General features: G+C 34.8%; 2 protein-coding genes across 3 annotated transcripts; both read left to right on the top strand.

Moving 5' to 3' along the window:
- Window positions 1-3,081: 3,081 nt before the first annotated feature.
- Window positions 3,082-21,942, top strand: LOC128224891 (PRKCA-binding protein-like). 2 transcript variants are annotated; one of them, XM_052934991.1, is made up of 10 exons: window positions 3,082-3,161; window positions 13,079-13,319; window positions 14,213-14,279; window positions 14,517-14,606; window positions 15,169-15,285; window positions 16,519-16,652; window positions 17,195-17,287; window positions 19,139-19,239; window positions 19,620-19,714; window positions 20,059-21,942. In XM_052934991.1, exons 1-10 carry the CDS (start codon window positions 3,121-3,123, stop codon window positions 20,289-20,291), a joined length of 1,212 nt encoding a protein of 403 aa, XP_052790951.1. In that variant the 5' UTR covers window positions 3,082-3,120; the 3' UTR covers window positions 20,292-21,942. The 2 variants fall into 2 exon arrangements, with proteins under 2 accessions (XP_052790951.1, XP_052790944.1); XM_052934984.1 differs by lacking the exon at window positions 3,082-3,161 and adding an exon at window positions 9,177-9,672.
- Window positions 21,943-23,689: 1,747 nt separating this feature from the next.
- Window positions 23,690-25,921, top strand: LOC128204102 (40S ribosomal protein S2). The gene is made up of 5 exons (XM_052905450.1): window positions 23,690-23,768; window positions 23,990-24,225; window positions 24,461-24,742; window positions 24,972-25,131; window positions 25,693-25,921. The coding sequence occupies exons 2-5, from the start codon at window positions 23,992-23,994 to the stop codon at window positions 25,854-25,856; spliced, it is 840 nt and encodes a 279-aa protein (XP_052761410.1). The 5' UTR covers window positions 23,690-23,768; window positions 23,990-23,991; the 3' UTR covers window positions 25,857-25,921.
- Window positions 25,922-27,737: the final 1,816 nt, after the last annotated feature.

The following is a 27,737-nucleotide window of genomic DNA, read 5'->3' as shown; positions in this document are numbered from 1 at the left end:
TGTCAAAACACTTTTTTTGGAAACAGGTTTGTCGAAGTGTTCGATGAAACGAATCACCTTATCAAACTCCGGTAATAAAACGAAGGCGGAACACTTCAAGTGGCATGGATGGATCATGGATAAAATTATTTCGTCAATATTTTAAAGGAGAATAATTCTAGAGCAAAAATTGAACTTGGTTTCAATTTATTGCTCAATTACATTTTGTGCTCTAAAAAGAACATCAGACAATGCGCTTTTTAGAAGGTATACATATTTATATAAGTAATTTTTAATCCTGCATGATACCAAATTATCCTACCCCCAGATCCTACCAAATATGTTTTAATATGGACAAAATAAGTCGAGCTTTAGTTTGAGAAATGACTTGAATATGTTCGTAATATTGAGTTTAACAGTACGAAAAAATGCACAATAAAACGAGATAAAAAATGCAATGTACATGGATTAAGCAATATTAAAACCAAGCATCAATCATTTGGACTTACACAGAGGTACTGACGCTTAAGGAGAAGCTATGAAAGTACTATTTTCCGAACATTTTACGATGAAATACCATATATTGACGCAGGTGCACAATTTTATGATATATAAACAATAATTATCGTGTTGTATATGCGGCCTTTCAAGTATACTGTTTATCTTTAATAGTAATTTATAAAGTGCCGTCACGAATATATACAGTTTGAATATCGGAATGTTTTTGGGTGCAGCACTAAAAATAGGATAATTATTTATTGCCAGAAACATTGAACGGAATCCTACTGTGCTGTCACGATCTATAGTTTGAATCTTCCGAAATAGTAGTTTGATTTGAATTAATTTGCTTTTATAGGATAAGTGTGACGATGAGTGTCCCTAAACAAGCCTAACCCCCAAAATTACTCATGTTTCTCTGGCCGATCCAAAGCGGTAACTTCAATATTTACTCCTGCTCTATGCATCTAAATAGGGAAAGTGACTGGCATTCGGCTACTCATTGAAGTATTTCCATGTAGTTTCTATTCACGATATTGTTTTCAATATAATGAAATTGTCAATGAGTATACTGTATATTAAAGCTATATACTGTAAATATGCTTAATATTGTCGCGTATTCAGATTCAGTCTGTGTGTAGCAACTTTGCTTCTTTTACCTTTGGCTTTGCTCGCCCCCATCTCACTCCGAGCGAGCTTTTGAGAACAGCTTTTCTCTTAATTACCAGGCTTGCACTATCCATCGATTACCCCTTAAAACAAAGAATTGAATTCAAGTTTCTATCAATTTAAAAAAAATAATAAAGTGCATACATTTGTAAAAAAAGAGTAAATGAAATGTTTTATGCTTGTATTTTGATGTCAGTCTTACCTGTAACGAAACCATACACTGCCAAATAAATTCAAAATCATTCACTGCCTAATAAATTTAGAATCATGCATTGCCTAATAAATTCAAAATCATATACTTGCCTAATAAAGAGAGCATATCGTTTTATCCGTTAAATGCTACCTGTTACATCTGAGAACTTAAATATTATTCAAAACAAAACAAAATACAATTTCACAAATGAATTTTCACAAATATAATAAATGCATGTGAACAAAGGTCAACATACATGGCTTATTATAAACTTTGCCTTCAAGGCGGTTTGCATTAATATCTTCCGCCGATTTAACATGACTTTCTAAGAAAATCGCCGGCACGTAACGCATCTATAAATAATAAGTTATTTTAGAAAGTGAGATAAAATGAATATATTACATAATTTTTAAGCGTTCCGATGGAACAGGTGCAAGCATACAGTACTTTAAGTTTAATGTGAAAAGGTGTTATAAATATTATGATGATCTTTAATTATAATGTTCCTTCTATTGAACTCAACCAATTGAAAATACAAACTATCTATCTTTGTTACTAGTAAATGCACATTGACGATTCCGACGATTATTTATTCACTTATTATGTTAAAATGCATAAAAGAACATTTTTTTTTGCGGAAAACGCTATTTTGGTTGAACATTTGGTTGAAGGATAAATGATACAATGATACAAAAATTTATTTAACTACATTATAAACAACTTGAAAATATTTTTTTAATATTTTCAGAAAACCGTTTTACTGTATCTTATATTTTTAAGAAGTGCTTATCAGTTTTGTTGCGTTCCGGCGTAAGTACTATACATTATGTATAATAGTACTTACGCCGGAACACAACAAAACTAATAAGCATGTCATAACAGTTATATTTGCATGCACCAGAATGTTCTTACAGTGTTTGCTAGCAAAGAAGTGTACTTAAAATGCTAACAGATCTCAAAATATGCACAGAAAAGCTCTTAGCATCACAATTCGCACAATATTGTACCGAAGTCGTAGCCAGCCTGCAGTAAAAAACGGTATTCTTACACGGTACCACAGCCTCCGATTTTCAAAATATGTCCATTTAATGAAACTATTAAATAATATATAAACCATATAAACGTTTGTAGAAGTCAACACAGGACACAGCCCCAGCAAGTGTCGACAGCTCACTTTTTTGCACCACCGTTAAGTGGTGGAGCTGGCGTTTAGTGGCAATGTGCTACGGTATACAGTACGTCTTAAATTTATCATCGTCGGATACCAACATTGAAGGTAGGGTATCGGAATGGACCAGCCGTTGGTATTCATTAGAAATAGAAACTTGAAGATACAACACAATTGTTAGTGAACAGTACATGTCAAATATATAATACCGCCAATACAGTCGAATCAGAGTACCATTTTCTTGATTTGTATTAATCTTGTCTAGTGATAACAGCCTGAATATATTAGAAATCTTTCAAAATTTGTGTTTAATACTATGGCAAAATGTATTGATGCTTTCGCTGTCGTTGCTTGTTGATTTGATGCAATATATTTCTTAAATTCTTTCTTTTGTATCTTGTATATATATACTCGTCCGATAGACATATGGTTCTTTTTTGTGGCTACCTGTGTATATATCATAATGTTTGTGTATGACCAAACACATGCTGATATTGCAAATAAACTAAACCCAAGTTTCGGTTTATTGGCCGTATTGTCTAAATAAATAATTCATGTTCAGAATAGTCCATTCCGAAAATAGGGTTGGTACTACAATAAGTAAACAACAAAGATGGACGCTTATCCGGGATACGAACTGGAGGAGGATAAATTGTAAGTTTTAAAAGGAAACAGAGAAAGCAGTTTAGTTTATCGGTTATACACGACAATCTTAATAAGTAGGATGAGTTAATGCCGTTAAATTTGAGAAAAATATACAAATATGTTCTATTGACTTGGCCGTATTTCGGATAGAAGTCTGACCGGATAAAAGTAAACACTTTGGTCCGAATTGGAACCACCATGTCGGATTAATGATTATAATATTGATGATATTACTATTGACTCATTTAAAGTGGTTATGAATTGGAAGAATCCCGTATAACACGTCTATTATTTTAGACTAGGAGCAAAAATACTGTATATTGTGTGTGAGTTATAATAAGCCTCCCATACTGGCCATAGTCCCGGTAGGTCTAAAATATTAAATCTAAAGCCAGTATTTACATTTATTTTGGAATTCTGAGTTTTAGACTCACACTCACAAATTTTATTTTTTTCAAAATATATCATTCATGTTAATAATGGTAAAATTTGTTATCTGTATATTTACAGCTAATTTTACAGTCCTTCGTTTAGAGGAGGCAATTTTACAAGGAAAACAAGATTTGCACATTTAATTATTGAGACTAAAACTTTGACTGAGAATGTTAGTGTATATGAGCTCAAATGTGCTGCAACTTCTAACTGGATTATTTTGCATTAAATATCAAATATTGATTACTGTTCTACTTCTGCTTGGACTAGTAACGTATCTTGAATGGTAAACATTTTTTTTAATTAAAGGAAAGATTATCTGACAGTACACATTGTTGAGCTAATGCAAATGCTACTCCCCCTGCTACTATCAGAAGAACATGTTACATCACAAATGTAATGACATGTATACAGTTTGTTTGTGTGCTCTGCTTAAAGATTTTTAATGGCAAATTAGTCCATCAAAATGATTTTTTTCTTGTTTAAATATTCAAATTTTACACATAAAAATGAAATCATATTTACACTGTGCTAAGGACAAAATTCCTGGTTTTGTTGTTGATTTTAGGAAGCGTCTTAGAACTTCTAGTGTCAGACTGAATTTGCTCTTGGTTCTGAACCAAAGCGAAGTTGTTTAACTTCAGTTAAGTTTGCATAATTTGAAGATGAGCTAATGGTAATTATAAGTAAAATGTTATTCAGATATCCTAAAAAAATCAGGAGAGAATCTAAAAAAAAAAGAAATAAAAAAAGTGTACAAGAACTTTTATCCTGCTGGTAGAAGAGGACAATGGCTGCGTTTAAGTTGGAAACAAGAGTAATACCATCAACAGGGTTGCTCAAGTTTTGATATTGGTATAAGTTAATTTTACAAACTGTTTTGGTGGATGGAACTCCTGACATTTCACTGGAACAAGAATAAATTGGGAATGAGCTGTTATAACTTGGAGAGGAATTTTGGCAAAGAAAGTGGTACTACATACCTTTTCAGGTATTGAGGTTTTCAGCCACGGAAATGGCAACAACAGCAGGGGCACAATTTTCCTTGACTGGATTGGTAAGTGGTACTGCAGTGAACTATGAAGAAGTTGTAACATTGGCGGCATGGGCTCCAATCTGTTTTGGCAATGGTACTTGTGAGTGATAACGATGTTGAGAGATCACAGGTTTCAGTTGAAGTTGAGCTGTGGCAGTGCTGAAGATTGAAAATGTATGAGTAAAAATATGTGTTTACTTATATGAATAATGATTTGATCATAAAAATGAAGTCATGATACTATATACCTGTCGGATAGTTTTAATTTCTTGTTGAGTAATTAACTTGAGCTATCATGATGTGTATTATATGATAATCTTTTATATATCATTAATCAAGATTAGACTTTTGGATGAACAAGCATCAAATTTTTTAATAAGCCATGCTATATAAAATTCAGAATTTGAGCATGCCTGGATGACATTTTACCAGTGTAGGGCTTTCCAGCTTTTGTTTATTTCGACCACTGATATTATATAATATAAATGAATAAAAAGCAGTAAAAGTACTTATTTGAATAGCACTTGATGGACTGGGACAGAGCCTATACCACATGTAAGATCTGACAAGCATCATCTGTCATAAACATCTAGCTTGTTAACATTAGCATCAACTTTTTCTTCCTAGTCTTCACCTTATTTATTAACTAGGTCAGAATGTGTGTCCTTATCATAAGTTATGAAATGTTGGTTGCTTTATAGCTTGACTATTTGAAGAATAAGGAGGCTTTACTACTCGCACTGGCGTCAACGTCCGGTTAAAGTTTTAAGACAAGTTGGCATTTTCACCTATAACTCCAATACCCTTCATTTAATTCACTCTTTTTTAGCTCGACTATTCAAAGAATATGGAGAGCTATACTAATCACCCAAGCTTCGGCGTCACACCTTGGTTAAGGTTTCGCATGCCAGCACACATAGGTTAATATCTCAGCAACCACTTGAGGTATTGCATTGAGACTTGATACAATAGTACTCAACCATCCAACCTACTTAATTAACCAAGTGAGATAACTCTTGTTTGCATTTAATGCAAATACTTGCCCTTTATTATTTGACTTAGAAATTCTGGTTAAGGTTTTGCGTGCAAGCTTACATAGGTTAATATCTCAGCAACTACTTGAGTTATTGCATTGAGACTTGATACAATGGTACTCAACCATCCAACCTACTTAATTAACCAAGTTAGAAAACTCTAGTTTGCATTTAATGCAAAAAATAGGCCTTTATTATTCAACTTAGAAATTCTGGTTAAGGTTTTGCGTGCAAGCACACACAGGTTAATATCTCAGCATCTACTTGAGGTATTGCGTTGAGACTTGATACAACGGTACTCAACCATCCAACCTACTTAATTAACCAAGTTAGATAACTCTAGTTTGCATTAAATTCAAATAATGGTCCCTTTTTTGACATAGAAATTCTGGTTAAGGTTTTGGATGTAACCATTTTAAGTCAATACCTCAGTGAATGCATCATGTATTGCATTGAAACTTTACACACAGGCTCCCAACCACTTAACCTTCTTCTTTAATCAAGTAAGATAACTCTATCTTTCATATTATATAATTTTTGCCCCTTTATTATTAGACTTAAAAATTCTGGTTAAAATTTTCCATGTTACCACATTTATGTTAATATCTCAGCACATCATGTATTGCATTGAAATCTAATCTAACAGTGATCCATGCATGTTTCGCCAAAACTTTTCAATCCTTACATTGAAAAGCGGCGGAATAGTCGAGCGCGCTGTCTCTGTGACAGCTCTTGTTTTTGCTCAAACTTCACATGGTTGTTCAGGACCATCACACAATGTTGTTACTTAACTTTATATTATCAAATTATGGCCCCTGATTGAATTAGGAACTTAGGTTAAAGTTTTCGGGCAAGGTGGGATTATATTATCCTAAGTACAAATTATGGCCCCTGATTGAATTAGGAACTTAGGTTAAAGTTTTAGGGCACATTGTGTCAGGTTAAAGTTTTAGGGCAAGTTGGGATTTTTACTAATAACTTCTAAACACTTCAATCAATTGACTAAGTACTTCACACAATTATTGACGACCATATAACAATGAAGTTACATAACATCATTTTGTCCTAAATACAAATCATTGCCCCTGATTTACTTAAGAACATATGTTAAAGTTTTAGGGCACATTGTGTTTTGTTCAAGTTGAAGGGCAAGTTGGGATTTTCACTTATTACTTCTATAGCCTTCATTCAATTGACTTAATTCTTCACGCAATAATTTAGAGGGTCATCATACAATTAGGTAACATCACTCCATGTTAACTCTAAATACAAATTATGGCTCTTGAGTGACTTTTTTTATTTTTATTGCTTAAAAATGCTTTTGACAGGCACATTTTTTATATTGTGAAACCTGGTTATTAGAACGATGTACGCCCTTGTTGGGGTGGGCCAGCATGAGGTTGGTGTCCACATATGGTGTCAAGTAATTTTAGTTAGGTTTGACATATGGTGACCAAACTTGGTGTATAGGAGGAGTTAATGGAGACCTTTCATGGGCCCCTGGGGTCATGGTCAAGGACAGTGTTACTAAAAATAGAAAAATGATTGGTTCTAAATAACTTTAGTTAGTGTTGACATATTGCAACCAAACTTGGTATATATGAAGAGTTTATGGAGACATTTCATGGGATTGCATTTGGGCCCTTAGGGTCAAGGTCAAAGACACTGTCACTAGAAATAGATAACCGTATAGTACTGAAAACTTATGTTAGGGTTGTGACCAAACTTTTATATTTTTAACTAGTTATCACTAAGTAAAACCTTGTTATAAGAATGATGTCAGATGATGTTTGAGCGGGCGGCAGGTTGGTGGCGTAAACCTCACCTATGGTATCAATAAATTTAAGTAAGGTTTGACATATAGTTACCAAACTTAGTATGTAGGAAGGTTTTATGGAGGACTTCTATGGGATTGCTTTTGGTCAATGTCAACGTCACTCTTACTAAAAAGTAAAAATAGAAAAAAAAAAACGTTAAAACTGAATTTTAAAAGGAAGGCTGAAGTACTTCGGTCAATAATTGAAAACCTGGTTTCAACGCAGGGTTCCTTTTTTCTTTTTTAAATTGTCCTTTTTTTATTGCATTTGACAGGCACATATTAAATCTTTATTGTAATCATTTCTAAGACAAAGCAGCCTTTAGTAAAGCATGCCCCACAACAGCTCTTGTTTTATTTTTTAAACTGTTGAATATTGTTACAGTAGAGTCGGTGCGAATTACCTGAATGAGAATAATTTTTTAAGGCTCAGGTAATGTAATGGGTCATTTCAGGTCAAATCAGATACCGGTACATTCTTTTTACCAAAATGTACAAAAAAATATTTGTTTACACTGTTGAGGCCACATTTTCTGAACAATCCTCATGAAATGTAATCTGAATGAGTATCCCATTGAAATTGAGGTCATCGGTCATGTCAGGCTCTGGTCAAATGTTCAAAATACAGAGTTCCCACGCAGGAGTCTTCATATAATATTTAATTAATAATTATTTATGAAACTTGGTAGGACAGTTTTTTTATGTAATTTAAGTCAAATATTATTTCGGTTCAGGTAACAGTGGATCTTGAAAGTAGGTCACTGTGAAATATTAGAGAAATAAGAAACTTTTACACTTTAGAAGAAATATTTTCATCAAGTTTCCAAGTTTATTCAACAAAACTCAGGTCACAAATACATGACAAATTAAAAAATATTGAGTCATTAAGATACTTGCATTTTTGTATTACTCTGAAACATACATTTTCATGCCTATTGATATGATAAAATCCAAAATATGAACAATAACAAATTTACAGTTTAACCTATTTTGTCACATACACATTTGAGTTTGATCATATAGCACTAGCGGTTTTAGAGGGGGGCGCATCCGGCGCGCGCCCCCTCTAAAATCGTCAAAGGTTACTTTTTATGTCAATTTAGGAGATAAAAAATAATAAAATACGCCCATAATGCATCATTTCCAACTACAAATTGTTAATTTTTCTTGATTGCTAAACCCCAATCCATCTGCAAACAGTTTATGCCATACACTTTCGGTTCAGAGGGAGGGGTGCATGTCAAAAGGTTGCACCCCTAAGCTACGCCCCCTCTAACGTTGATTCCTGGATCCGCCCCTGTATAGTACAGGAAAAATAACTGACTTGATTGTACTATATATATCAAAGCGTCTAGGCATTTTATGAGATTTTGTTTTCCAAATTTTGAATGCAATGTACAGCAATTTCATTGGCAAACTTTATAGAATGGTAGACTGTTATATATTTTAAAACAACATCCATTAGAAAAAGAAGTCAAGATTATAGATCAATATAATTATTTCATACCAGATAATTTAATGAAAAAGTTCAATGAAGAGATTAAAAATCCGACTGGTATATGTTGATACAATCACGACATGGTTTTCATCAAATACACTACAGGCACAGTATACGCATGTGTATGTTGAATACACACTGTACAATATCAATGGATGTAGATAAACAGAAAAACCTAATTTTATGGAGAACAGCTGTTTCTCTCTGACGTGGCATGTGTAGGATTTATGTACAAATGTTGGTTTTAGGTTTACTGGAATATATAAAGCAATGACCATTGTATTTTTAAAGTGTTTTATAGTTTGCATTATGTATGGGATGTGAGAGTGTTTTCCAAAGCAGCTATTATAAATTGTTTTAGGACTGAGTAAATGTAAATAACACTGCTAATCTAAACAATTTGACAGTACCGTACTTCCTGGATTCTGCACTGTTTAGAAGGATGGTGGTATAACAGAATTGCCAAGGTCCAAGTTTAAGAAGAAATACACTGCTTGACCATAGTTTGTATGTACATGTTCTGTTTGAAAGTGATCAGTGTGGAGTAAGTGCTAGGTATTGTGATTTGTGAGTGTCTGGTATGTCACTATGAGTACGACCTTCAAGGAGTACCAGTATGAGTATGAGCCAGTGGCTGAGGAAGACTGGGAGGAGTACTGGCTCGATGATAACAAGTTCACCCAGCTGCCCTGGGAAGACCTCAGGTACTCGTCAAAGACAGGAGGGGAGTCTTATGAAATGCTCCATTAGAACAAATGTGTGTCTATTGCAATCCAACCATTTTTAAAAACAAAATTCATCTGATTTTATATCTGTATGTCTTTATTTGTGTCTAGGCAGTTTCTTAGCAACTTTCAAACTGAATTTAATTAAACTCTATGGGAAGCTTCACTAACAAGAGGATAAGCTCATATGTTCTGAAAATTCACACTCTCAATATTTTTTACTGAGTCATGGCCCATTAAATTCTATATACTATGATATAAGGCCAATCTACTCAATATTGATGTTCAGGCTATTTTCAGCAACTACTGAATTTAATTTAATGAAACTTAATAACAGCTTTTCTCCCACCTCAGATAAGTAGATCCGATAATTTAACCATGCTAGAAATTCTTACCTTTCCCACGGGTGAAGATAAAATGCCCGTATGGAACTCCTTTTTAATGGTCACCACATTGTAATTACCTCCCTTATTAAAGACAGTCATCTGTAGGACCAGTCGGTCCCACTAAGTGTGTTATTGCAACTACCGGCTTTAATTCAATAAAACATTATTGAAAGCTTTTCTGACTGAGTTGATGTTCAATATTATCATAATGATTAATTGCCCATTTAATTTCTGTGTAGTGTGATATTGGTTCATTCGTGTCTTGGTGATTTCTCAGTAATATAATGAAACTTTATGGGAAGCTTTACTTACTATCTAGAGGTGATATGCATGCTATCAGCACGTTCCGGTTGGATCATTAGTTATGGCCTTTTTAATTTCTATATAGTGTGATATAGGTCAATTTGAGTCTGGGCTATTTCTCAGCAACTGCTGGCTTGAATTCAATGACATTTTATGGGAAACTTAATTAACAAGAGAAAATGTGCATCATGTAAATCTGACTGAATAATTTAAAGTTGTGCCTCTTATGGAGTAAAAGAACAGATCAGTACACATGTTTTTACTAGGGATGGAAACCGGATACCAAATCGGTATCCGGATATTCGTATCAAGTATTCGAATACTATCCGGATACTCGTATCAAATTGTTTTCATAATAAGTAAATTTCCTATTATATGTCACCCACCTTCTGTTATTTGACATAATTGTCCACTTAATTTATAATTCTTCATATGGCAATTTCACTTTTTCATTCATTCTTTCTCAGTCTTAATAATTTATAATGTTAAAATCAAAGCTAAACAACTCATTTTACGTCAAAAAACTCATGATAGTCACTTCGGCCGAGGTGGTTGCTTGGTTACTGCCACGTGCTTTTGAGTTTGTTATTTGTCAGCAGGTTTCATGTTAAATGACGCTTTGATTATTTGATAGTTGATTGTAATTTTATTTCATTACATTGTTTGATTTAATGCAATACCTACAATTTCTGCGGTGTTTTGTAATGAAAGATATAATTGCGGAAAAGATAAGAAGACAAACAGACTATCTGATTTTTCTTTATTTACATGCGTGTACTTTTTTTTATTTATCAATAAACTAAACATGTTTACATATCGTATGAAAAATAAAATACACTACACAAAATTAAACGTGAATATTAAAATACTAAATAGTAAATTAATCATTTATATATTTGATAATTTGATTAACGTCATCGAGCCGGCCCTTGATACGATGGTGCCGCGATCGCCATCATTTCACGGAACCCCTGACCCTGAACAAGGCTGAAGGGGGAGGCAGTCGCGTACGAACCAGTCCGACATTGCTCGCGTAAGACTTTCGGCTGTGGCAGCCTACAACTGCGGAGGAGTGGACATGGTGACGTCAAGAGTCGTCTGCCTCATGGTGGACTTCGAAGGCGTAGTCGGTGGACTGCATACGGGGTGTTTTTTCATGTGATTTCTAAGATTTGAAGTTCCACCACAATATATACCAGTTTAACCTTACACAGTTGACACACAACACTTTTACCATCCTCGGATTTTGTAAAATACTTCCAAACACTTGAAGACAATGTTGGAGGCATATTTCCGTAGTCGTGATACAGGAATAACGATATATTATTCAAAACATAATTACAAGATTCAAAATGAGGGAAATTTGATTGAAAAGTGAAAAGATAAACAAATTTGTGTTTGTATTTATTGTTCAGATAGCAATAATTTCTTCATGCATATTCATCAAAAATACGATTGGTCATTAATAGCTTTGATTGCACGACCCTTATCTTGTGATTGGACGATCAATTCCTACGGATTAATGATCAATCCGTTAAATATCAACTAGTGCCAATTAGTGTCAAATAAGCACATCTGAGATCATAAAACAACACTTGTCATTGTAAACAAGGTCATAGAACTTCACAGGGTGCTGCACAAGGACACAATTTCACGCCTTGTGCAAACACCCAATTAGCAGACGATTTTTGTGACACATACTCGCTTCGCGACAGACACTGTTGATCACCTGAAACATTTCATCTGAAAAGTTTTATAACAATTGCTATGTCTCTGTTAAGCTTTTTCATTGAAATTTAATTCTTAACGAATATTCGAATACCCATTTTGGTATCCGAATACTTGCGTGATATCCGGATATCCGGATATTTGCTTCCATCCCTAGTTTTTACTATGGTTATATATTTACATATACATTATAATAAAAAAGCCGTTTCAAAGTATTTTATTCAAGATTAATCCATTTTCCTCGCATCTTTCAGATGTACAGCCAAAAGTTATTGGCTTAAGTGTTCCAAATTATACTTTGTCCAATGGGATGGCAGTATAGTTCTATCTGTCATACATTAACTTGGGTAAATCAGCAGTCATGATCAGATGAATCTGTAGAATAAAACAGAGTCCGGGTCAGAAGACAAAATTTAATCTCAAACACTACCTGGTTAAAGGGTTATTTAGTTGCATTTACTTAAAAAATAGGCCTTATACCATTACATAAAAGCACTTTTTTAAAACTTAAAGATATGGTTTATTATGAGGAATTGTCAATATTATCTTCTAAAAACACTGAACATTAAAATCATTACTTAAAACAATTAAAAAATAATTTATGTCAAATGAAGTATTTTGAACGTTTTAAAGCAACCAAAGTTTTTGTTATACGGATCTTTTTCTTTTTCAGAATTTCATTTTACTAATTCTTCAACATTTGGGGAAAATCCATTCTTTTTGTCATTGCGAACAAAACCTTATTTCGGCTTTAAAAACGGTCAAACATATGGCGGACGGATATGATTGTAAGATGAATTAATGCAAATGAAGATAATTTTTAATGCTTCACTTTAATGCTCCTTAAAATGAGAGCATATAGTAGCAGCTTCGTCCATCCATCCTGGATCCGAATCCTGGGGATAATTCGTTTTCATAATTTCATTTGTTTGCACAAGGATGAAGAGTGACATACTTTCTCTTTCCAGAGGCATGACAGTGACCTCTGGGTCAGTGACCTTGACAAAAGATGAGAAGAACCTGATAGGCATAAGTATTGGGGGTGGGGCCCCTCTGTGCCCTTGCCTGTATGTGGTACAGATCTTTGACAATACCCCTGCTGCCAAGGAAGCCACCCTGCAATCTGGAGATGAGCTGGTTGGGGTCAACGGGCAATCCATGAAAGGTCGCTCCAAGGTTGAGGTCGCCAGAACTATACAGTCAATAAAGGTAACAATTGCGACTGGCGATAAAGTAGTGTTTTTGTATTTTGTTCAAAATTTTAATCAAATGCCATTAAAAATAGAATAATCAATTATATGGGCCAATAACATCATCTTATTAAAAAAATCATACATTTATTCTAAATGCGAATATGAATTGCTAGAATAGAGAAAGAGTAGACAAGACTAAAATTTTATGACATGTGTGGCGAAGTTTCTTTTTAGTTATTCATTTGGCCCCAAACTTGCCACACTGGAGTTGAGAGATACAAAGACATACTTTTCTTCAAACTTTTATATATTTCTTTTATTAACACAAAGTTACCACAAATGTATGATTTTAATTTATTCACGAATCCAAAAAGTAAGCAATAATCCAATTTCGTTTTATATTAAATAAAGATGGTTCACAAATGTCCAAAATAAACTGATATAATGTAAGTCCAGAAAGATCCAACGCTAATTTTTCTCTGGCGAATATAAATCGCACGGCTTTATATACTTAGTACAAGAGCTTGAAATGCACGAGAATTCCGTGTTACATGATATCCCGTTTCAACGGAGCAGTCTCCGGCGGAGCAAAGGCACCGTTACAACACACTGGCGGTTCTAATCCATTATGTAAACTTTAGCGGAGCAATGCCGTATAGTAAATATTTAACATGTGAAAATATAGTACATGAAGTGAATAAACCTTTGTAAGAGTTGCATACACAATCTTTAACAATTTTAGTTGTATATAATACTTACATTAAGAAAATTAGTATTTATATTGCAAATAAAACATATGACTAAACAAGTATAACAGTTATGCATATAGTCAATGATACTCTCGCGACAATTCGTGACAACATGTATTTTTCTTAGAGCCCAAATAAAAGAACTTTTATAATTATCTAGGGAGAAGTGACGATCAATTACAACAAGCTACATGCTGATCCAAAGCAGGGCAAATCACTGGACATAGGTATGTCTCTTGCATCATAGATGTAAGCTTTATCATGACTGTAACAAAAAGCAAAGCTTCAATTTTCATACAAATATCCCTGTTTAACAAATGAATTAACATTCTGCAATACATTCATTTGTCTATTGTCTATACGGCATTATCTGTTATTATGATTATAAAAAAATTGATGATCACATAAATCCGGATTGTGAATATAACCAAATATTCCTAAGATATTATGTGATCATGTTTCAGTGCTGAAGAAAGCAAAACATCGGGTGGTAGAATCGTTAAACTCAAACACAGCAGATGCCCTTGGTCTCAGTCGAGCCATTCTCTGTAACGGTGAGGGGATTGTTTGTGCTTGTGAACAGTTGTAGGGGATCATCTCAATACATTTTTACCAATTTTATTTCACTGTCACTTTTATTTTGTCTACATCCATTCCTCTAATTGGTAATTCCTGTCACTAGTGTTAAGCTGTCTGTCGTTGTCATTGCAGCGTAGTCATTCAAAAACAGGGGGAGTCTTACCAACACATATTTCGTGTGATGGCTTTTTCAAATTAATATTCAAAATAACTTTTTTTGCTTGTTTCTTGTTTATTTTTGCAAGTAAGACATTTCATTTAATTTCTCTCATTTAATAAATATTTGATAGAAATTCTTCAATAATGTGGCCTTGTAATGAATGGTCATAAATTAAAAAATGTTGCATAAAACTACATGAACACATAATGCTAGCCTGCCATTGACAAAACACATCACATCTCCATAACTGTGGCTAACAATGATTGTCCAGGAAGTTACGCACCTTGACCAAATGAGAAAAGTGTTAGCAACCACTTGCAGTGCTTGTTAAACATGTAAGAAACCATGTCCCAAATATTGTACCTCGTCTAATTCAGATGGTCTGGTAAAGAAGCTACAGGAGTTGGAGCGTACAGCAGAGACGTACAAGGGCCTCATTGAGCATGCCAAGAAATTACTCAAGGCAACATTTGACCTCTCACACTCTCACAAGGGTAATGAAATGTTTGTATATCTAGCTATGTTAGAAATAAGAAAAAGTTGTTGTTAACTGCATGATATACAGTAGCCCTTGCCTGTCCATATGAACGTCCTTAAACCTTGTGTGTTGAATTTGTCTTACATCATTTCAAGGATTGCTTCAAGGTTCCACAGATGTTATTACAGTAAAACTGCGATCGCTCGAGGTCGCCAGGGACCGAGACAAAACCTCGAGGGAACCGATGTTTCGAGCGACCCGATTTTCAATTTTCCAGTTTGATATGAAATATCTTTCAGTGTATTTTAAGTTTGAAGTCGTCAAACAGACTGTTTACTAAGACACCGATTCTTTCCTGTAAAGGACGTGAGTGGGCGTGTTGGTGTTTTGGTATAAGTAATGGGTCCTTCATTAGATATCTCAGGTGTTTGACAATTATTTTCTTTCATTTGGGTGTGACATTTTGAAAGTAAGGAACCCGATCTAGCTATCCCCCCAGTCATGGGTCCTTCATTAGATTGCTCAGGTGTTCGACAATTTGTAAGTTCTTTCTCATTTGCCAAATTGCAAAGCAAAGTGACAAGAAGGAATTATTTTCAGAGATTCCGATGTTGGATCGATATGGCAGTGTTTTAATCATATTTTTATTACTCATTTAAATTTCTCACAATTAACTTCTCGTTATTAACTTGTCATAATTATGATCTCAAATGCCCATATCAACTAATATCGGTCATGCGTTAACAGTGATAAACGGTTTTTCACACCTTTTCAAATTGTCATTGCAATTTTTACAACTTGCGAAAATTTTAACACCTGGCAATTGTTTGTTTATTTTGGAACACGCGTTCGGGAAAAAGTGTGAAATTATGACCTCGAGGGAGCCATAAGGTTTTGTGCACGATTTGTGTACTTGGGACCGAGGATATTGCTCGACTGCTCGACATAATTAGGTTTCGAGGCAGCGTGGGTATATTTTATATGAAAATAGAAGGAAAAAAGTTCGGGACCAAGCTCCGACCTCGAGGGAACGCCGGTTCTCGAGCGACCGCTTGTTCGAGGGAACGCAGTTTCACTGTATGTTCAGACGACTGTAAAGAAATGGTTTTGTGCTGCATCCATTTTGACCAGAATTATATTTTATTACCGGTATAAGGCATTCAAAGGAAAAAAACGCATTGTATATGACTGCATGTAATATTTACCAGTCAGATTTTAAAAGTTTAATGTTCAAAATGGTGTATTTCAGCATTTGGTGAGGTGTTTAGCAGTATCGGTGTACGGGAGCCCCAGCCGGCCGCCAGTGAAGCCTTCTCCAAGTTTGGGGAAGCACACAGGGACATGGAGAAGTTTTCCTTCAAAATGCTTAAAACTGTCAAACCAGTAAGTGAAAATACATTTTAATCTCATCTGTTTTTAAAGAATCAGAAGTCTGTTTATTGTCAAAGCCTTGGTGATGTATTCATTGTCCTTTCCATAGTGCAAAATCTTAAACCTTGGCCATAACTCTTAATACCATTTAAGACACTTACTTGAAACTTGTTGCCAGAGACAAAGCACATAATGTACAGCAAGAACAGTTGAATCTAGCTGAATCTGTCCGCATTTTGTTACCGTATATGGGAACAATTGTTTACCGGTAGTTACGGCATATGCATGTAAAGAAATGCCTCTTTTGATAAAGTAAGTGATATAACACTTATACTCAAGTTTTTTTCTGCCAAAAATATGTTTAGTTTGTATGAATTTATAAAAATATTTTAAGATTTTATCAAAACAAGACAAATATCTGAATATTTTAAGCATCTAATTTTATGAGGGCAGGAGGGTTCACATGCTGATCTCCTTGAAGGCAGAAGGGTGCTATAAAAAAGCAGCCTTTCATGACTCTTTGGCTAAAACCCTTATCCATGTTTATCCTCCAGATGATCAGTGACCTCAATACGTTCCTGAACAAGGCAGTGCCAGATACTAGGCTGACGGTCAAGAAATATCTTGATGCTAAGTTTGAGTACCTGGTAGGTTGAGTTGATTCTCATTCTTGTATGTTCTTTTAAAGCAGCTCATTTGTTTTCATATAACAAATTGTCCACATTTTTGGTTTGATACTTTATGAAAGACACATTTATTACTGAAGAATTAAGAAATGGAATGTTGTCCTTTTTACTTTTGCAAATAAATATATTTTTTTTTATTAACTTCTGCTAAACAAATGACTGGTTTAGTGATCAAACAGTATATCCTAACAAATCCATACTCTTAATCCTTGCTACCAGTAATATACAACACTAAGGATTGGCCTTCTGAATAACTAAATCAATTATAAATTGTCCATTGATCATAGTGATTGACACATAAGCACTAACACTAAATGCATAACTTTGTATACTTTAATTGCAATCAAATGTAAACACATGCCAACATGCTTGCGTGTCCACTCAATGTTATTGTATGCCATTACATTTGTCTTCCCAGCCATAATTTTATTCTCATGCCACCATATTTGTCCCCCCAGTCATAATTTTATTCTCATGCCACCATATTTGTGAGTTCAGTGACAAATATAACCATATTCTGTCACATTTGAGTGTTCCCAGTAATAATTGTAATCTCATGCTGTCATATTTGTGTGTCCAGTAGTAAACGTAATCTCATGCTGTCATATTTTTGTGTCCAGTAGTAAACTTAATCTCATGCTGTCATATTTGTGTGTCACGTAATCTCATGCTGTCATATTTGTATGTCCAGTAGTAAACTTTATCTCATGCTGTCATATTTGTGTGTCCAGTAGTAAACTTTATCTCATGCTGTCATATTTGTGTGTCCAGTAGTAAACTTAATCTCATGCCATCATATTTGTGTGTCGAGTAGTAAAAGTAATCTCATGCCATCATATTTGTGTGTCGAGTAGTAAAAGTAATCTCATGCCATCATGTTTGTGTTCCCAGTAATAATTGTAATCTCATGCCGTCATATTTGTGTTCCCAGTAATAATTGTAATCTCATGCCATCATATTTGTGTTCCCAGTAATAATTGTAATCTCATGCCGTCATATTTGTGTTCCCAGTCATAATTGTAATCTCATGCCGTCATATTTGTGTTCCCAGTCATAATTGTAATCTCATGCCGTCATATTTGTGTTCCCAGTCATAATTGTAATCTCATGCCGTCATATTTGTGTTCCCAGTCATAATTGTAATCTCATGCCGTCATATTTGTGTTCCCAGTCATAATTGTAGTCTCATGCCATCATATTTGTGTTCCCAGTCATAATTGTAATCTCATGCCGTCATATTTGTGTTCCCAGTCATAATTGTAATCTCATGCCGTCATATTTGTGTTCCCAGTCATAATTGTAATCTCATGCCGTCATATTTGTGTTCCCAGTCATAATTGTAGTCTCATGCCGTCATATTTGTGTTCCCAGTCATAATTGTAGTCTCATGCCGTCATATTTGTGTTCCCAGTCATAATTGTAATCTCATGCCGTCATATTTGTGTTCCCAGTCATAAATGTAATCTCATGCCGTCATATTTGTGTTCCCAGTCATAATTGTAATCTCATGCCGTCATATTTGTGTTCCCAGTCATAATTGTAATCTCATGCCGTCATATTTGTGTTCCCAGTCATAATTGTAATCTCATGCCGTCATATTTGTGTTCCCAGTCATAATATTGTAATCTCATGCCGTCATATTTGTGTTCCCAGTCATAATTGTAATCTCATGCTGTCATATTGGTGTGTCAAGTAATAAATGCTATATCATGCTGTCATATTTTTGTCCGCAGAAGTAAAGGTAATCTCATGCCGTCATATCTGTGTGCCAGTCACAAACATAATCTCATGTTGTCATATTTGTGTTTCCAGTCGTATTGCCTGAAGGTCAAGGAGATGGATGATGAGGAGTACAGCTATGCCGCCCTCCAGGAGCCACTATACCGTGTAGAGACTGGAAACTATGAGTACAGGTATGCTGTACTGGGGCTTGCGTTGGGAGTTGCATGTAAAGCCATTTAAAAAGCTGGTGGCCATTTCATCAAGAATGCTTATAACTTTTTTCATAGAGACAGAGATTAGTTTTAGCAGTATCATGGCACTGTTTAAAATCTCTCCTAGGCACGACACCACTCAAAGAAGTCTTGACGAGTCTTTAAATTTGATTTTTCCAAACAGTTTTGGAATAAAATGAATGTTAGATGCTTATTTAGAATTGTATGTTACAATTGTGCAATATGCATTAATTATGAAAAGAACATTCAGGACAAATCTGACAGGGGTTTAAATACTAACAAACTATTATAGTTTTCAGACTTTGCTTATTCTACTTGGTATATATGTTTTTTTATAGACTGGTGTTAAGATGCAGACAGGAAGCTCGTATAAAATTTGCCAAGATGCGGTCAGATGTTCTAGTAAAACTGGAGCTGTTGGACCAAAAGCATGGTTAGTGTTTCAACAATACAACATGGCACATTTTCATATATTCTTAAATTCACTGTTCATTACAGGATCTTTAAGTCATGCTTAATTGTTTGAGTCACCAACCATTTGTATGATATTGTGTTATTGTGTTATTCAGGTAAAAAAAGCTCTCATGGTATCTTTAAAACCTGTAATCAAGCTGGCTTCATTCATTAGCATTGAGAAAAACTGTCATCTGCTTACTAATAAAAGTCTTGTATAGAATAAGATTTTTGGTAACTTAAGATACAAATATAAATAATTATTAATTGACATCAGTCCAATATACTTTTAAGAATCATTAATAATAAATTTTCCATTTTCAGTCCAGGATATAGTGTTCCAGCTGCAGAGGTTCGTGTCAGGTATGGCCAAGTACCACAGTGACTGTCACGCTGTCATGAAGGATGCCATTGTGTTTCCCATCGAGGTGGATTTATCTCGTGGGACGTTCACCTATGACACATCACAGCAGTTTAACGATGAAGAGGAGGATGAAGAGGAATCCCACATAGATACAGGAATGGAGTTCTCCGGGGATCTTATATCCACTGACTGATAATTGTGTAATTGTCTCACGTAGATATGGTAAAGGAGTTCTCTGGGGAGCTTATATCTGTTCACTGAATATTGTGTCATTCAGAATTGTAGGATTTTAGAAAAGGTTAAAACTAGCCAAAGATTAAAAAAAATGATAAGCCATATTGGTTTGTTTGTAGGAAAACATAGCTGTTGAGATTCATTGGATGAAAAAAAATAAAAATGAATTAGTAAATCCAAAAAAGCATGTAAAAGAATAATTCCTTTTCTTATTTTTATACTAAAAAGAGTGTAAAAGAATATTTCCTTTTCTTATTTTACAAACAAAGCTTTTCCATTTCTAGAGTAATTAGATGTGCATTTGAATAATGTAAGGCTATTTAAGAATCTACGGTACATACATTCAAGAGCAAACTATTCAACAAAGTGTTGTGACATATTGAAACTATTTACGGCATGTTAGTATGGCTGTAAGATTTTAGATAATGCATGTGTGATTAACTTATGAGAAGATCTTGGTCTGCACTTCCTTTGAATGTCGATGTGAAATACGTAAAACTGTATTTATTTGCAAGGCAAGAGAGATAGTACAGTGATGAATGGACTATGTTTTGTGCAATATGTTGTTACTGTTTTGTTATTTGTATGTGAAACTACACAATTACATTTTATGTGACAATAGTTTATCTTTGATTGTGCAGTTTGATATTGTTTTTGGCTGGATTCTTTGTTAAGTTTTGAACTTACGTTTTACTGGATTGTGAAAATAAACTTATTTTCTCTGACAAACATCTATTTTGTATGGCCTGGTTGTTCAAAACTCTCGTTAAATTACTTACGCTTACGCTGACGTGTTAACGTTAAACATAAGCGTTAACTTAAACTAACGAAATCAGCGTTATCCTGTTGTTCAAAATTCTATTGGCGTAAGCGTTACCTAACACTGATGTAACAATTACCATTTGGCGTTAACGTCAGCGTTAAGCTCACTTCCTGTTTGTATTTCCATAATCCTTTACAATTTCTGTGGCCTGATGTGGTAAAAATACAATTAAGCTAACCCTGTCTATTTTGTTACAGTATATGTCTTTCACCAAAAAATGTTCATGCATTCCTACTTGTCTCATCTAACGGTTACATTCCATTCATGCATTTAAGTGATCTGTCTTACTACGCATTGAATCTCCATTTTTAAGGTCTGATATTTGATATTTTCAAACTGTTTTTGTTATTTTGTGCAATATAAAGACAAACTTGTGAAATCCTATTATGTTCTACATTGCTTGTATCAGTTTGTATTTCATGTTAAACTATATTGTCATAAGATAAAAATGTTCTGGCAACTGGCATTGAACTAAAATGTGAAGATATTTATAAGTAAGTTGTAAAAAGATACCCATGAGGTATACTTGAAAACCTGTTAAGTTGCAATTATGCAATTATTATACTGGAATTAAATACTACAAACAATCTGGGACCAATAACATCTAACTCCCAGATACAATTAATTGTTCACATCAAATCATTCCTTTTTGTGTAAAACATTGTTGTGTGACTAAGTTAAATGATTTGTTACTTTAAAATAGAAAGTCTATGTCGTTATTCATATTTCATTCCATGGAATTATAGTATTTATGTTGTAATTAAAAGAAATAAAACCAAAAAAAATAGTCATTTTTTATTCCTTAAACTTAAATTTCATATACAATCATAGTGTCTGGTCTAGAAACCTTGTGAAATGCAGCCATGAAAGGTGGTGATGATGATAATGATGGTCACATATTGATGTATTACCACTAGACCCATACAAGTTAATACTTAATACCCTTTAGTACCATTCATGGACCATTTATGACAAGGACAGCAAGCCTATTTAATGTATAGTTTAATGTGTCAAAAGTTCAAAACAGTACCAAAACCTTGTCATTCTATGCAACCAATAATATTACAATGATGATGGCGATGATGACAAAATGATGATGAAGATGATGATGACGATGATTCCAAGGATCATCATCCTCTGCACCACTGATGATACATAAAATAGATATGTACTAAAGAATAAATACTGCAATAAAAGGCCTCCAGTCCATACATGTTACAAATCAAATCAAATACAGCAAGTAGCAAGTTTTATTGTTGAATAATTTTATAAACATACAGAACAGCAGATTTAATTGGATTAGCATTTATAAGATGCTATTACAATACACATATGTGCCATGTCTGTGTTTCCAATTTAACCAACAAAACAAATACTTTGGCAAAGGATGTCAACTCAAGGATATTTGAAAAATACAAGGTACTCATCTTCAGTGTATAATTATGCCCTCTTTCGAAGAAGAGGGGGTAAATTGCATTACAAATGTCGGATGGTCGGTTGGTCCGTCCGTCTGTCGGTAGACCAAAGCTTGTCTAAGTGAAAACTCATCAATCCCTGGACCTATGGTCATCAAACTTGACATAAAGGATGGCCTTGAGATGACCCCTACTCATTTACGGGTCAAAGGTCAAGGTCAGAGTAACCTTTAACGCGAAAAGGTCAGAGTGATAACTCAACAATGCCTGGACATATGGTCATCAAACTTGACATGGAGACTAGGCCTGATTAGTAGATGGCCCCTATTGATTTTAGGGGTCATCGGGTCAAAGGTCAAGGTCACAGTGACCTAAAATGCGAAAAGCTTGTCCAATTGGGATAACTCGACAATGCCTGCACCCACGGCCCTCAAACTTGACATTTTCTACTCGGGGATGACCCCTACATGACCCCTATTGATTTTGAGGTCATATAGTCAAAAGTCAAGGTCACAACTCATATAGGTCATTAAAATTTACGTCATATTTTCTTATTCCCTGCTGCTAAGAGGATATATACGTGGTTATCTGCAAATATCTGTCATCATATGAACATGATTAAAAACTGTACCTTTGAATGGTCATAATCTTAAAACTGCCTCAAAGGCACCCAATGTCAATGACAAATCAGCTGTCAATTCGGTCCATGCATATATTTCATTCAATTGTCCAAATATTCCTGACAACATATGGCGCTCAGGGGGCATAATGTTTGTTGTAATCATTGTTTAAAATATAGAATCTCCCAAAACAATCAATTCTTTCCATGTAAAGATGTTAAATATCAACCTACATCTATATGAAGTTAATGAATATATGTTATACATCTAGAATTTGATCTCTCCAACGGTGTCTTAATTTGGAATGGTTAGCCTACAGGTACAGTATGGATTGTAACGATTTCCAGATATGTTCTCTTAAATATATTTTACTGATACACTCAGAATTAGTTTTTGTTATTCTATTTTATTGCTATTTAAAAAATGTTAATATACGCGCAGGGATATTCACAGCGGGAGAGGTTGGGGGTAGTGACAGGGACGTTCACTGCGTTTGCGTTCGCCAAAATTCAATCGATTAATATATTCAATTAAATCGAGTTCAGTTCCAATTATCTCCCTTTTCCAAAAAGATTCACGTACGTAATGGACGGAATATTTGTGTAGCTGATATTTAATCCGTGTAAAACTTATACATCGACCACCTAATTGTATCCTGAATCATATCATATTCGTGATTAGACGTCCAGATTCGCATTGATATCCTTATTTTCCGTTTACAACGTATTTGTACGATTTTACAGTGTTATAAGGTGAAGACATGTTCACGTTGTTCAACATATCTGTATTTCATTTATAGCAATGGCGGACGCAGCACCAGCCGGTGGACGTGGAGGTTTTCGCGGTGGGTTCGGTTCCGGCGAGCGTGGTCGTGGCCGTGGACGAGGCAGGGGACGCGGGCGCGGTAGGGGCCGTGGGCGTGGCAATAAGGATGGCGACAAGGAATGGATGCCCGTCACCAAACTAGGCCGCCTTGTAAAGGACATGAAGATCAAGTCATTGGAAGAGATCTACCTCTATTCTTTGCCAATCAAGGTAGGTAGTGACAGCTGATATATGCTAAGTTATTCATCTGATCAGGTCCATGAAAGAGCTAAATTGACACGTTGTCTTTCATGAGTATGCACTGTGTCTGAATGTCTCGTGTGGTCTGAATAAGATTTTACATGTTTTGAGTAGTGTTAAAGGTGAGCATTGAAATACAAAATGATATATTTAAGCTCTTTAAATTAAATTTTTACAAACATTTTTAAGCAAATTATTTTTACAGGAGTTTGAAATTATTGACTACTTCCTCGGCCCCAGCCTGAAGGATGAGGTTCTTAAGATCATGCCTGTCCAGAAGCAGACTCGTGCTGGTCAGAGGACAAGGTTTAAGGCATTTGTTGCTATTGGTGACCACAATGGTCATGTTGGACTGGGAGTCAAGTGTTCCAAGGAAGTGGCTACAGCCATCCGTGGTGCCATCATACTGGCAAAACTGTCTGTGGTTCCAGTAAGACGAGGCTACTGGGGTAACAAAATCGGCACTCCACATACTGTCCCATGCAAGGTATATTGAAATGAAAATCTTTTTAAAGACAGTTAACTTTGTTAAGTCAGTAAGATGTTGAAGTTTTGCAGTGTTGCGAGTTTTCAAGATTTTATGGTGAATATGCTTACCAGATTATCAAAATTTTATTTGCTGGACAAGTTAAGCCTAACACCACCAAAAACATTAAATCTTTTAAATCAGAAGTGAGAACTAAGTTACCAATTCAGTGGGAAAAAAATATTTTCAGGTGACTGGCAAGTGTGGCAGTGTAATGGTGCGTTTGATCCCTGCACCCCGTGGTACAGGTATCGTCAGTGCCCCAGTCCCCAAGAAGCTGCTGAACATGGCAGGTATCGAGGACTGCTACACGTCAGCTAAAGGATGTACAGCTACTCTTGGCAACTTTGGTACGTTGTTATTAGTTTTGTGAACTGCACCCGATCTTCTTAAACTAGATCTTGCTTGTTTCCTTCAATGTTGTCATGTCAAGTATCTAATCGCAAAATTCTATTAAGGGCTTGAAAGAATTAAACTATTTGAGTTATTGGGACTGACTTTGAATCGTCATTATATCAAATCATTCACTATAAAATTAATCATAGTGTATGCAAAAACATGGACAGGTGATAATAATTAAAACAACCTCATCTATTAAATTGGTGCATCAGAATTGACCCTCTTCCACACTTAAATGGAACAAATCAACACCAATCTGTTACTTGTTCGAATGGAACATTCACAACCTGGTAACAGAGATTTAACTGAATAAGTGTCCAGTGTAGATCAAAGCAGGTCTTTATATACTCCTTCAAGTGCAGAAACCTCAGATTTTGTATGTTGCAGTCCTGCATAGCATTAACATTGTCTCATAGATGTAAGACTAATTTCCAGAGTGCCAACATGGTTTTTCACATTCATTTTTTAACAGCTTTCGTTAAGTTGATTATCACACTTAATTCCTATTTTAGCCAAGGCTACCTATGCTGCCATTGCCAATACGTACGCGTACCTGACCCCTGATCTGTGGAAGGAGACAGTTTTCACCAAGTCACCTTACCAGGAGTTCACTGACTACCTGGCCAAGAACCACAAACGCTCGGAGTTCCAGAGACAGGAACAGAAGATCTACTAGACCACATGAACTCACTGTGTATTGATACATTTTGTGTCACATGAATGAATAAATCGTAAAGAAGATTGCTTTTCCATGTGGTGATCAAAATTAGCACAAGCTTTTAAGCCTTGAGCTGGTTTAGTAAGGTCTATAATTCCAGGCTAAAGTTGAAATAATTCTAGTTAAGTTGCTAGACTTAGAGTGTGAATCTTATTTTCACCAGAACAGATAGTGAACGCAAAGCTGAAGCTGTTGTCGTTGATGATGTTCATTATGATGAACAATTATTACTAGAGTTACATCTTGGACTGAAGTGAGTCCCAGGATTGAACATGTGGGTATCACAATTTGGAGCAAGTTTTTATAAGATGATTTAATTTAAAACCTTAAATTCAGATGACTGCAGCTGCTTCCCAATGATGGACTATATTTTTATCACCCTCAGAAGTGCCTTTACATTCTCAAGCAACCACTTTCAAATGATTGTTGCTTAAGGTTCTAAGTAAAGTTTGAATATTGACTGCTTTGGCAAATATTTGGCCACAAGAGTATAACTGGGTGAAAAGGTTTGTGGTCATCTTTATTTACATTTATGCCATTTCTCTAAGCTTCAGTTATTGATGTTTTGCAAATTGAGATGCAGATTAAATTATCGTCTGCCTATAGAAGTACAAATGTTCTTGAAGGCCGGGGTATAAGTATAAAAGGCAGACAGTCAGAAAAATGGCCACTTCACTTGACCTCACCAAGCTGTCTGCTAGTACTGACTGCCAGTACATTTTTTTCAAATGTACGAATAATTAACAAAAAAAGAAATGCTAAAATTTTCAAGATGGTTAATTAAATGTATCATAAACATATCTTGTGAATTTCAAGTCTCTCGAACAGTTATAAATACTACTTTCAAATATTTTTTTATAACTCGGAACAAATTCAAATTTCCAAGCTATGTTGACTGACAGATCTTGAGAGTTCATGATCCTCGAACAGCCAACTGAATTTCACTACCAATCCCTGTTGACTTGTACTACAGGTTTATTATCATAGTATGAGGTTGTTACTGACATATGCTGGCAAACATCCATTAATTTGGGGTGATAAATACTATCAAATGGCTTATTATAAAACAATTCGTAGAAGTATTGGTCATGGTATATGAAACTTCATTTATCTAATCTCATGAGAAACCAATGGACATTTTTTTCTGTACCACTCTATTAGAATCATGTAACACCTGACCTCAAGCCATGTGAATGTGTACAATCATAAACCCGATTAACCATGTCTCCTCTGCCAAATAGGCTTAATTCCTGCCCAATAGGATATTTGGGGTCATGCACCCCAGCCTTTAAAGCTGCACTCTATTAGATTGAACATTTTGACAACTTTTTTTATTTTTTGTCCTGGAACGAGCCAATTTTTGCGAAAATACATGGAAACCATTTATATAAGACTGCTGACAAAAATTACATCGCAGATTTTTATATTTAAGTTAAAAAATTGATGTTTTATGCATTTTTCTATCGTAAGTAACGGTTTAAGCCATAAATCATTAATTTTCAAATGTAAAAATGAAAATGTACAATCTGATTTTTTGTCAGCAAACTTATATCACTGGTTTGCAGATATTTATGCAAAAAATTGCTCTTTCCAAGACTAACAATAAAAAAAGTTGTAAAAATGGTATAGTGCAGCTTTAAAGCAGAATTTTCAAAATCTCCAACCAATTGCTAGTAATAAATCTACTTTGGTCAATGATTCAAGTCTATCTTGGTCCTGTTAAACATTGATTTTTGCAGATTTTTGCATTGATTGGAGTCCTGAATTGTTTGGTTCTTTGACAAACCTACAGCAGGCGTTTCTCTCAAGTTTTGCTTGTTCAATGTTACAATTCATCTT

Source organism: Mya arenaria, chromosome 2 (genome assembly GCF_026914265.1).
Source record: "Mya arenaria isolate MELC-2E11 chromosome 2, ASM2691426v1".
NCBI classification, from domain to species: domain Eukaryota; kingdom Metazoa; phylum Mollusca; class Bivalvia; order Myida; family Myidae; genus Mya; species Mya arenaria.
Note: the sequence above shows the minus strand (reverse complement) of the source record. Positions and strands in the feature narration are given on the sequence as shown.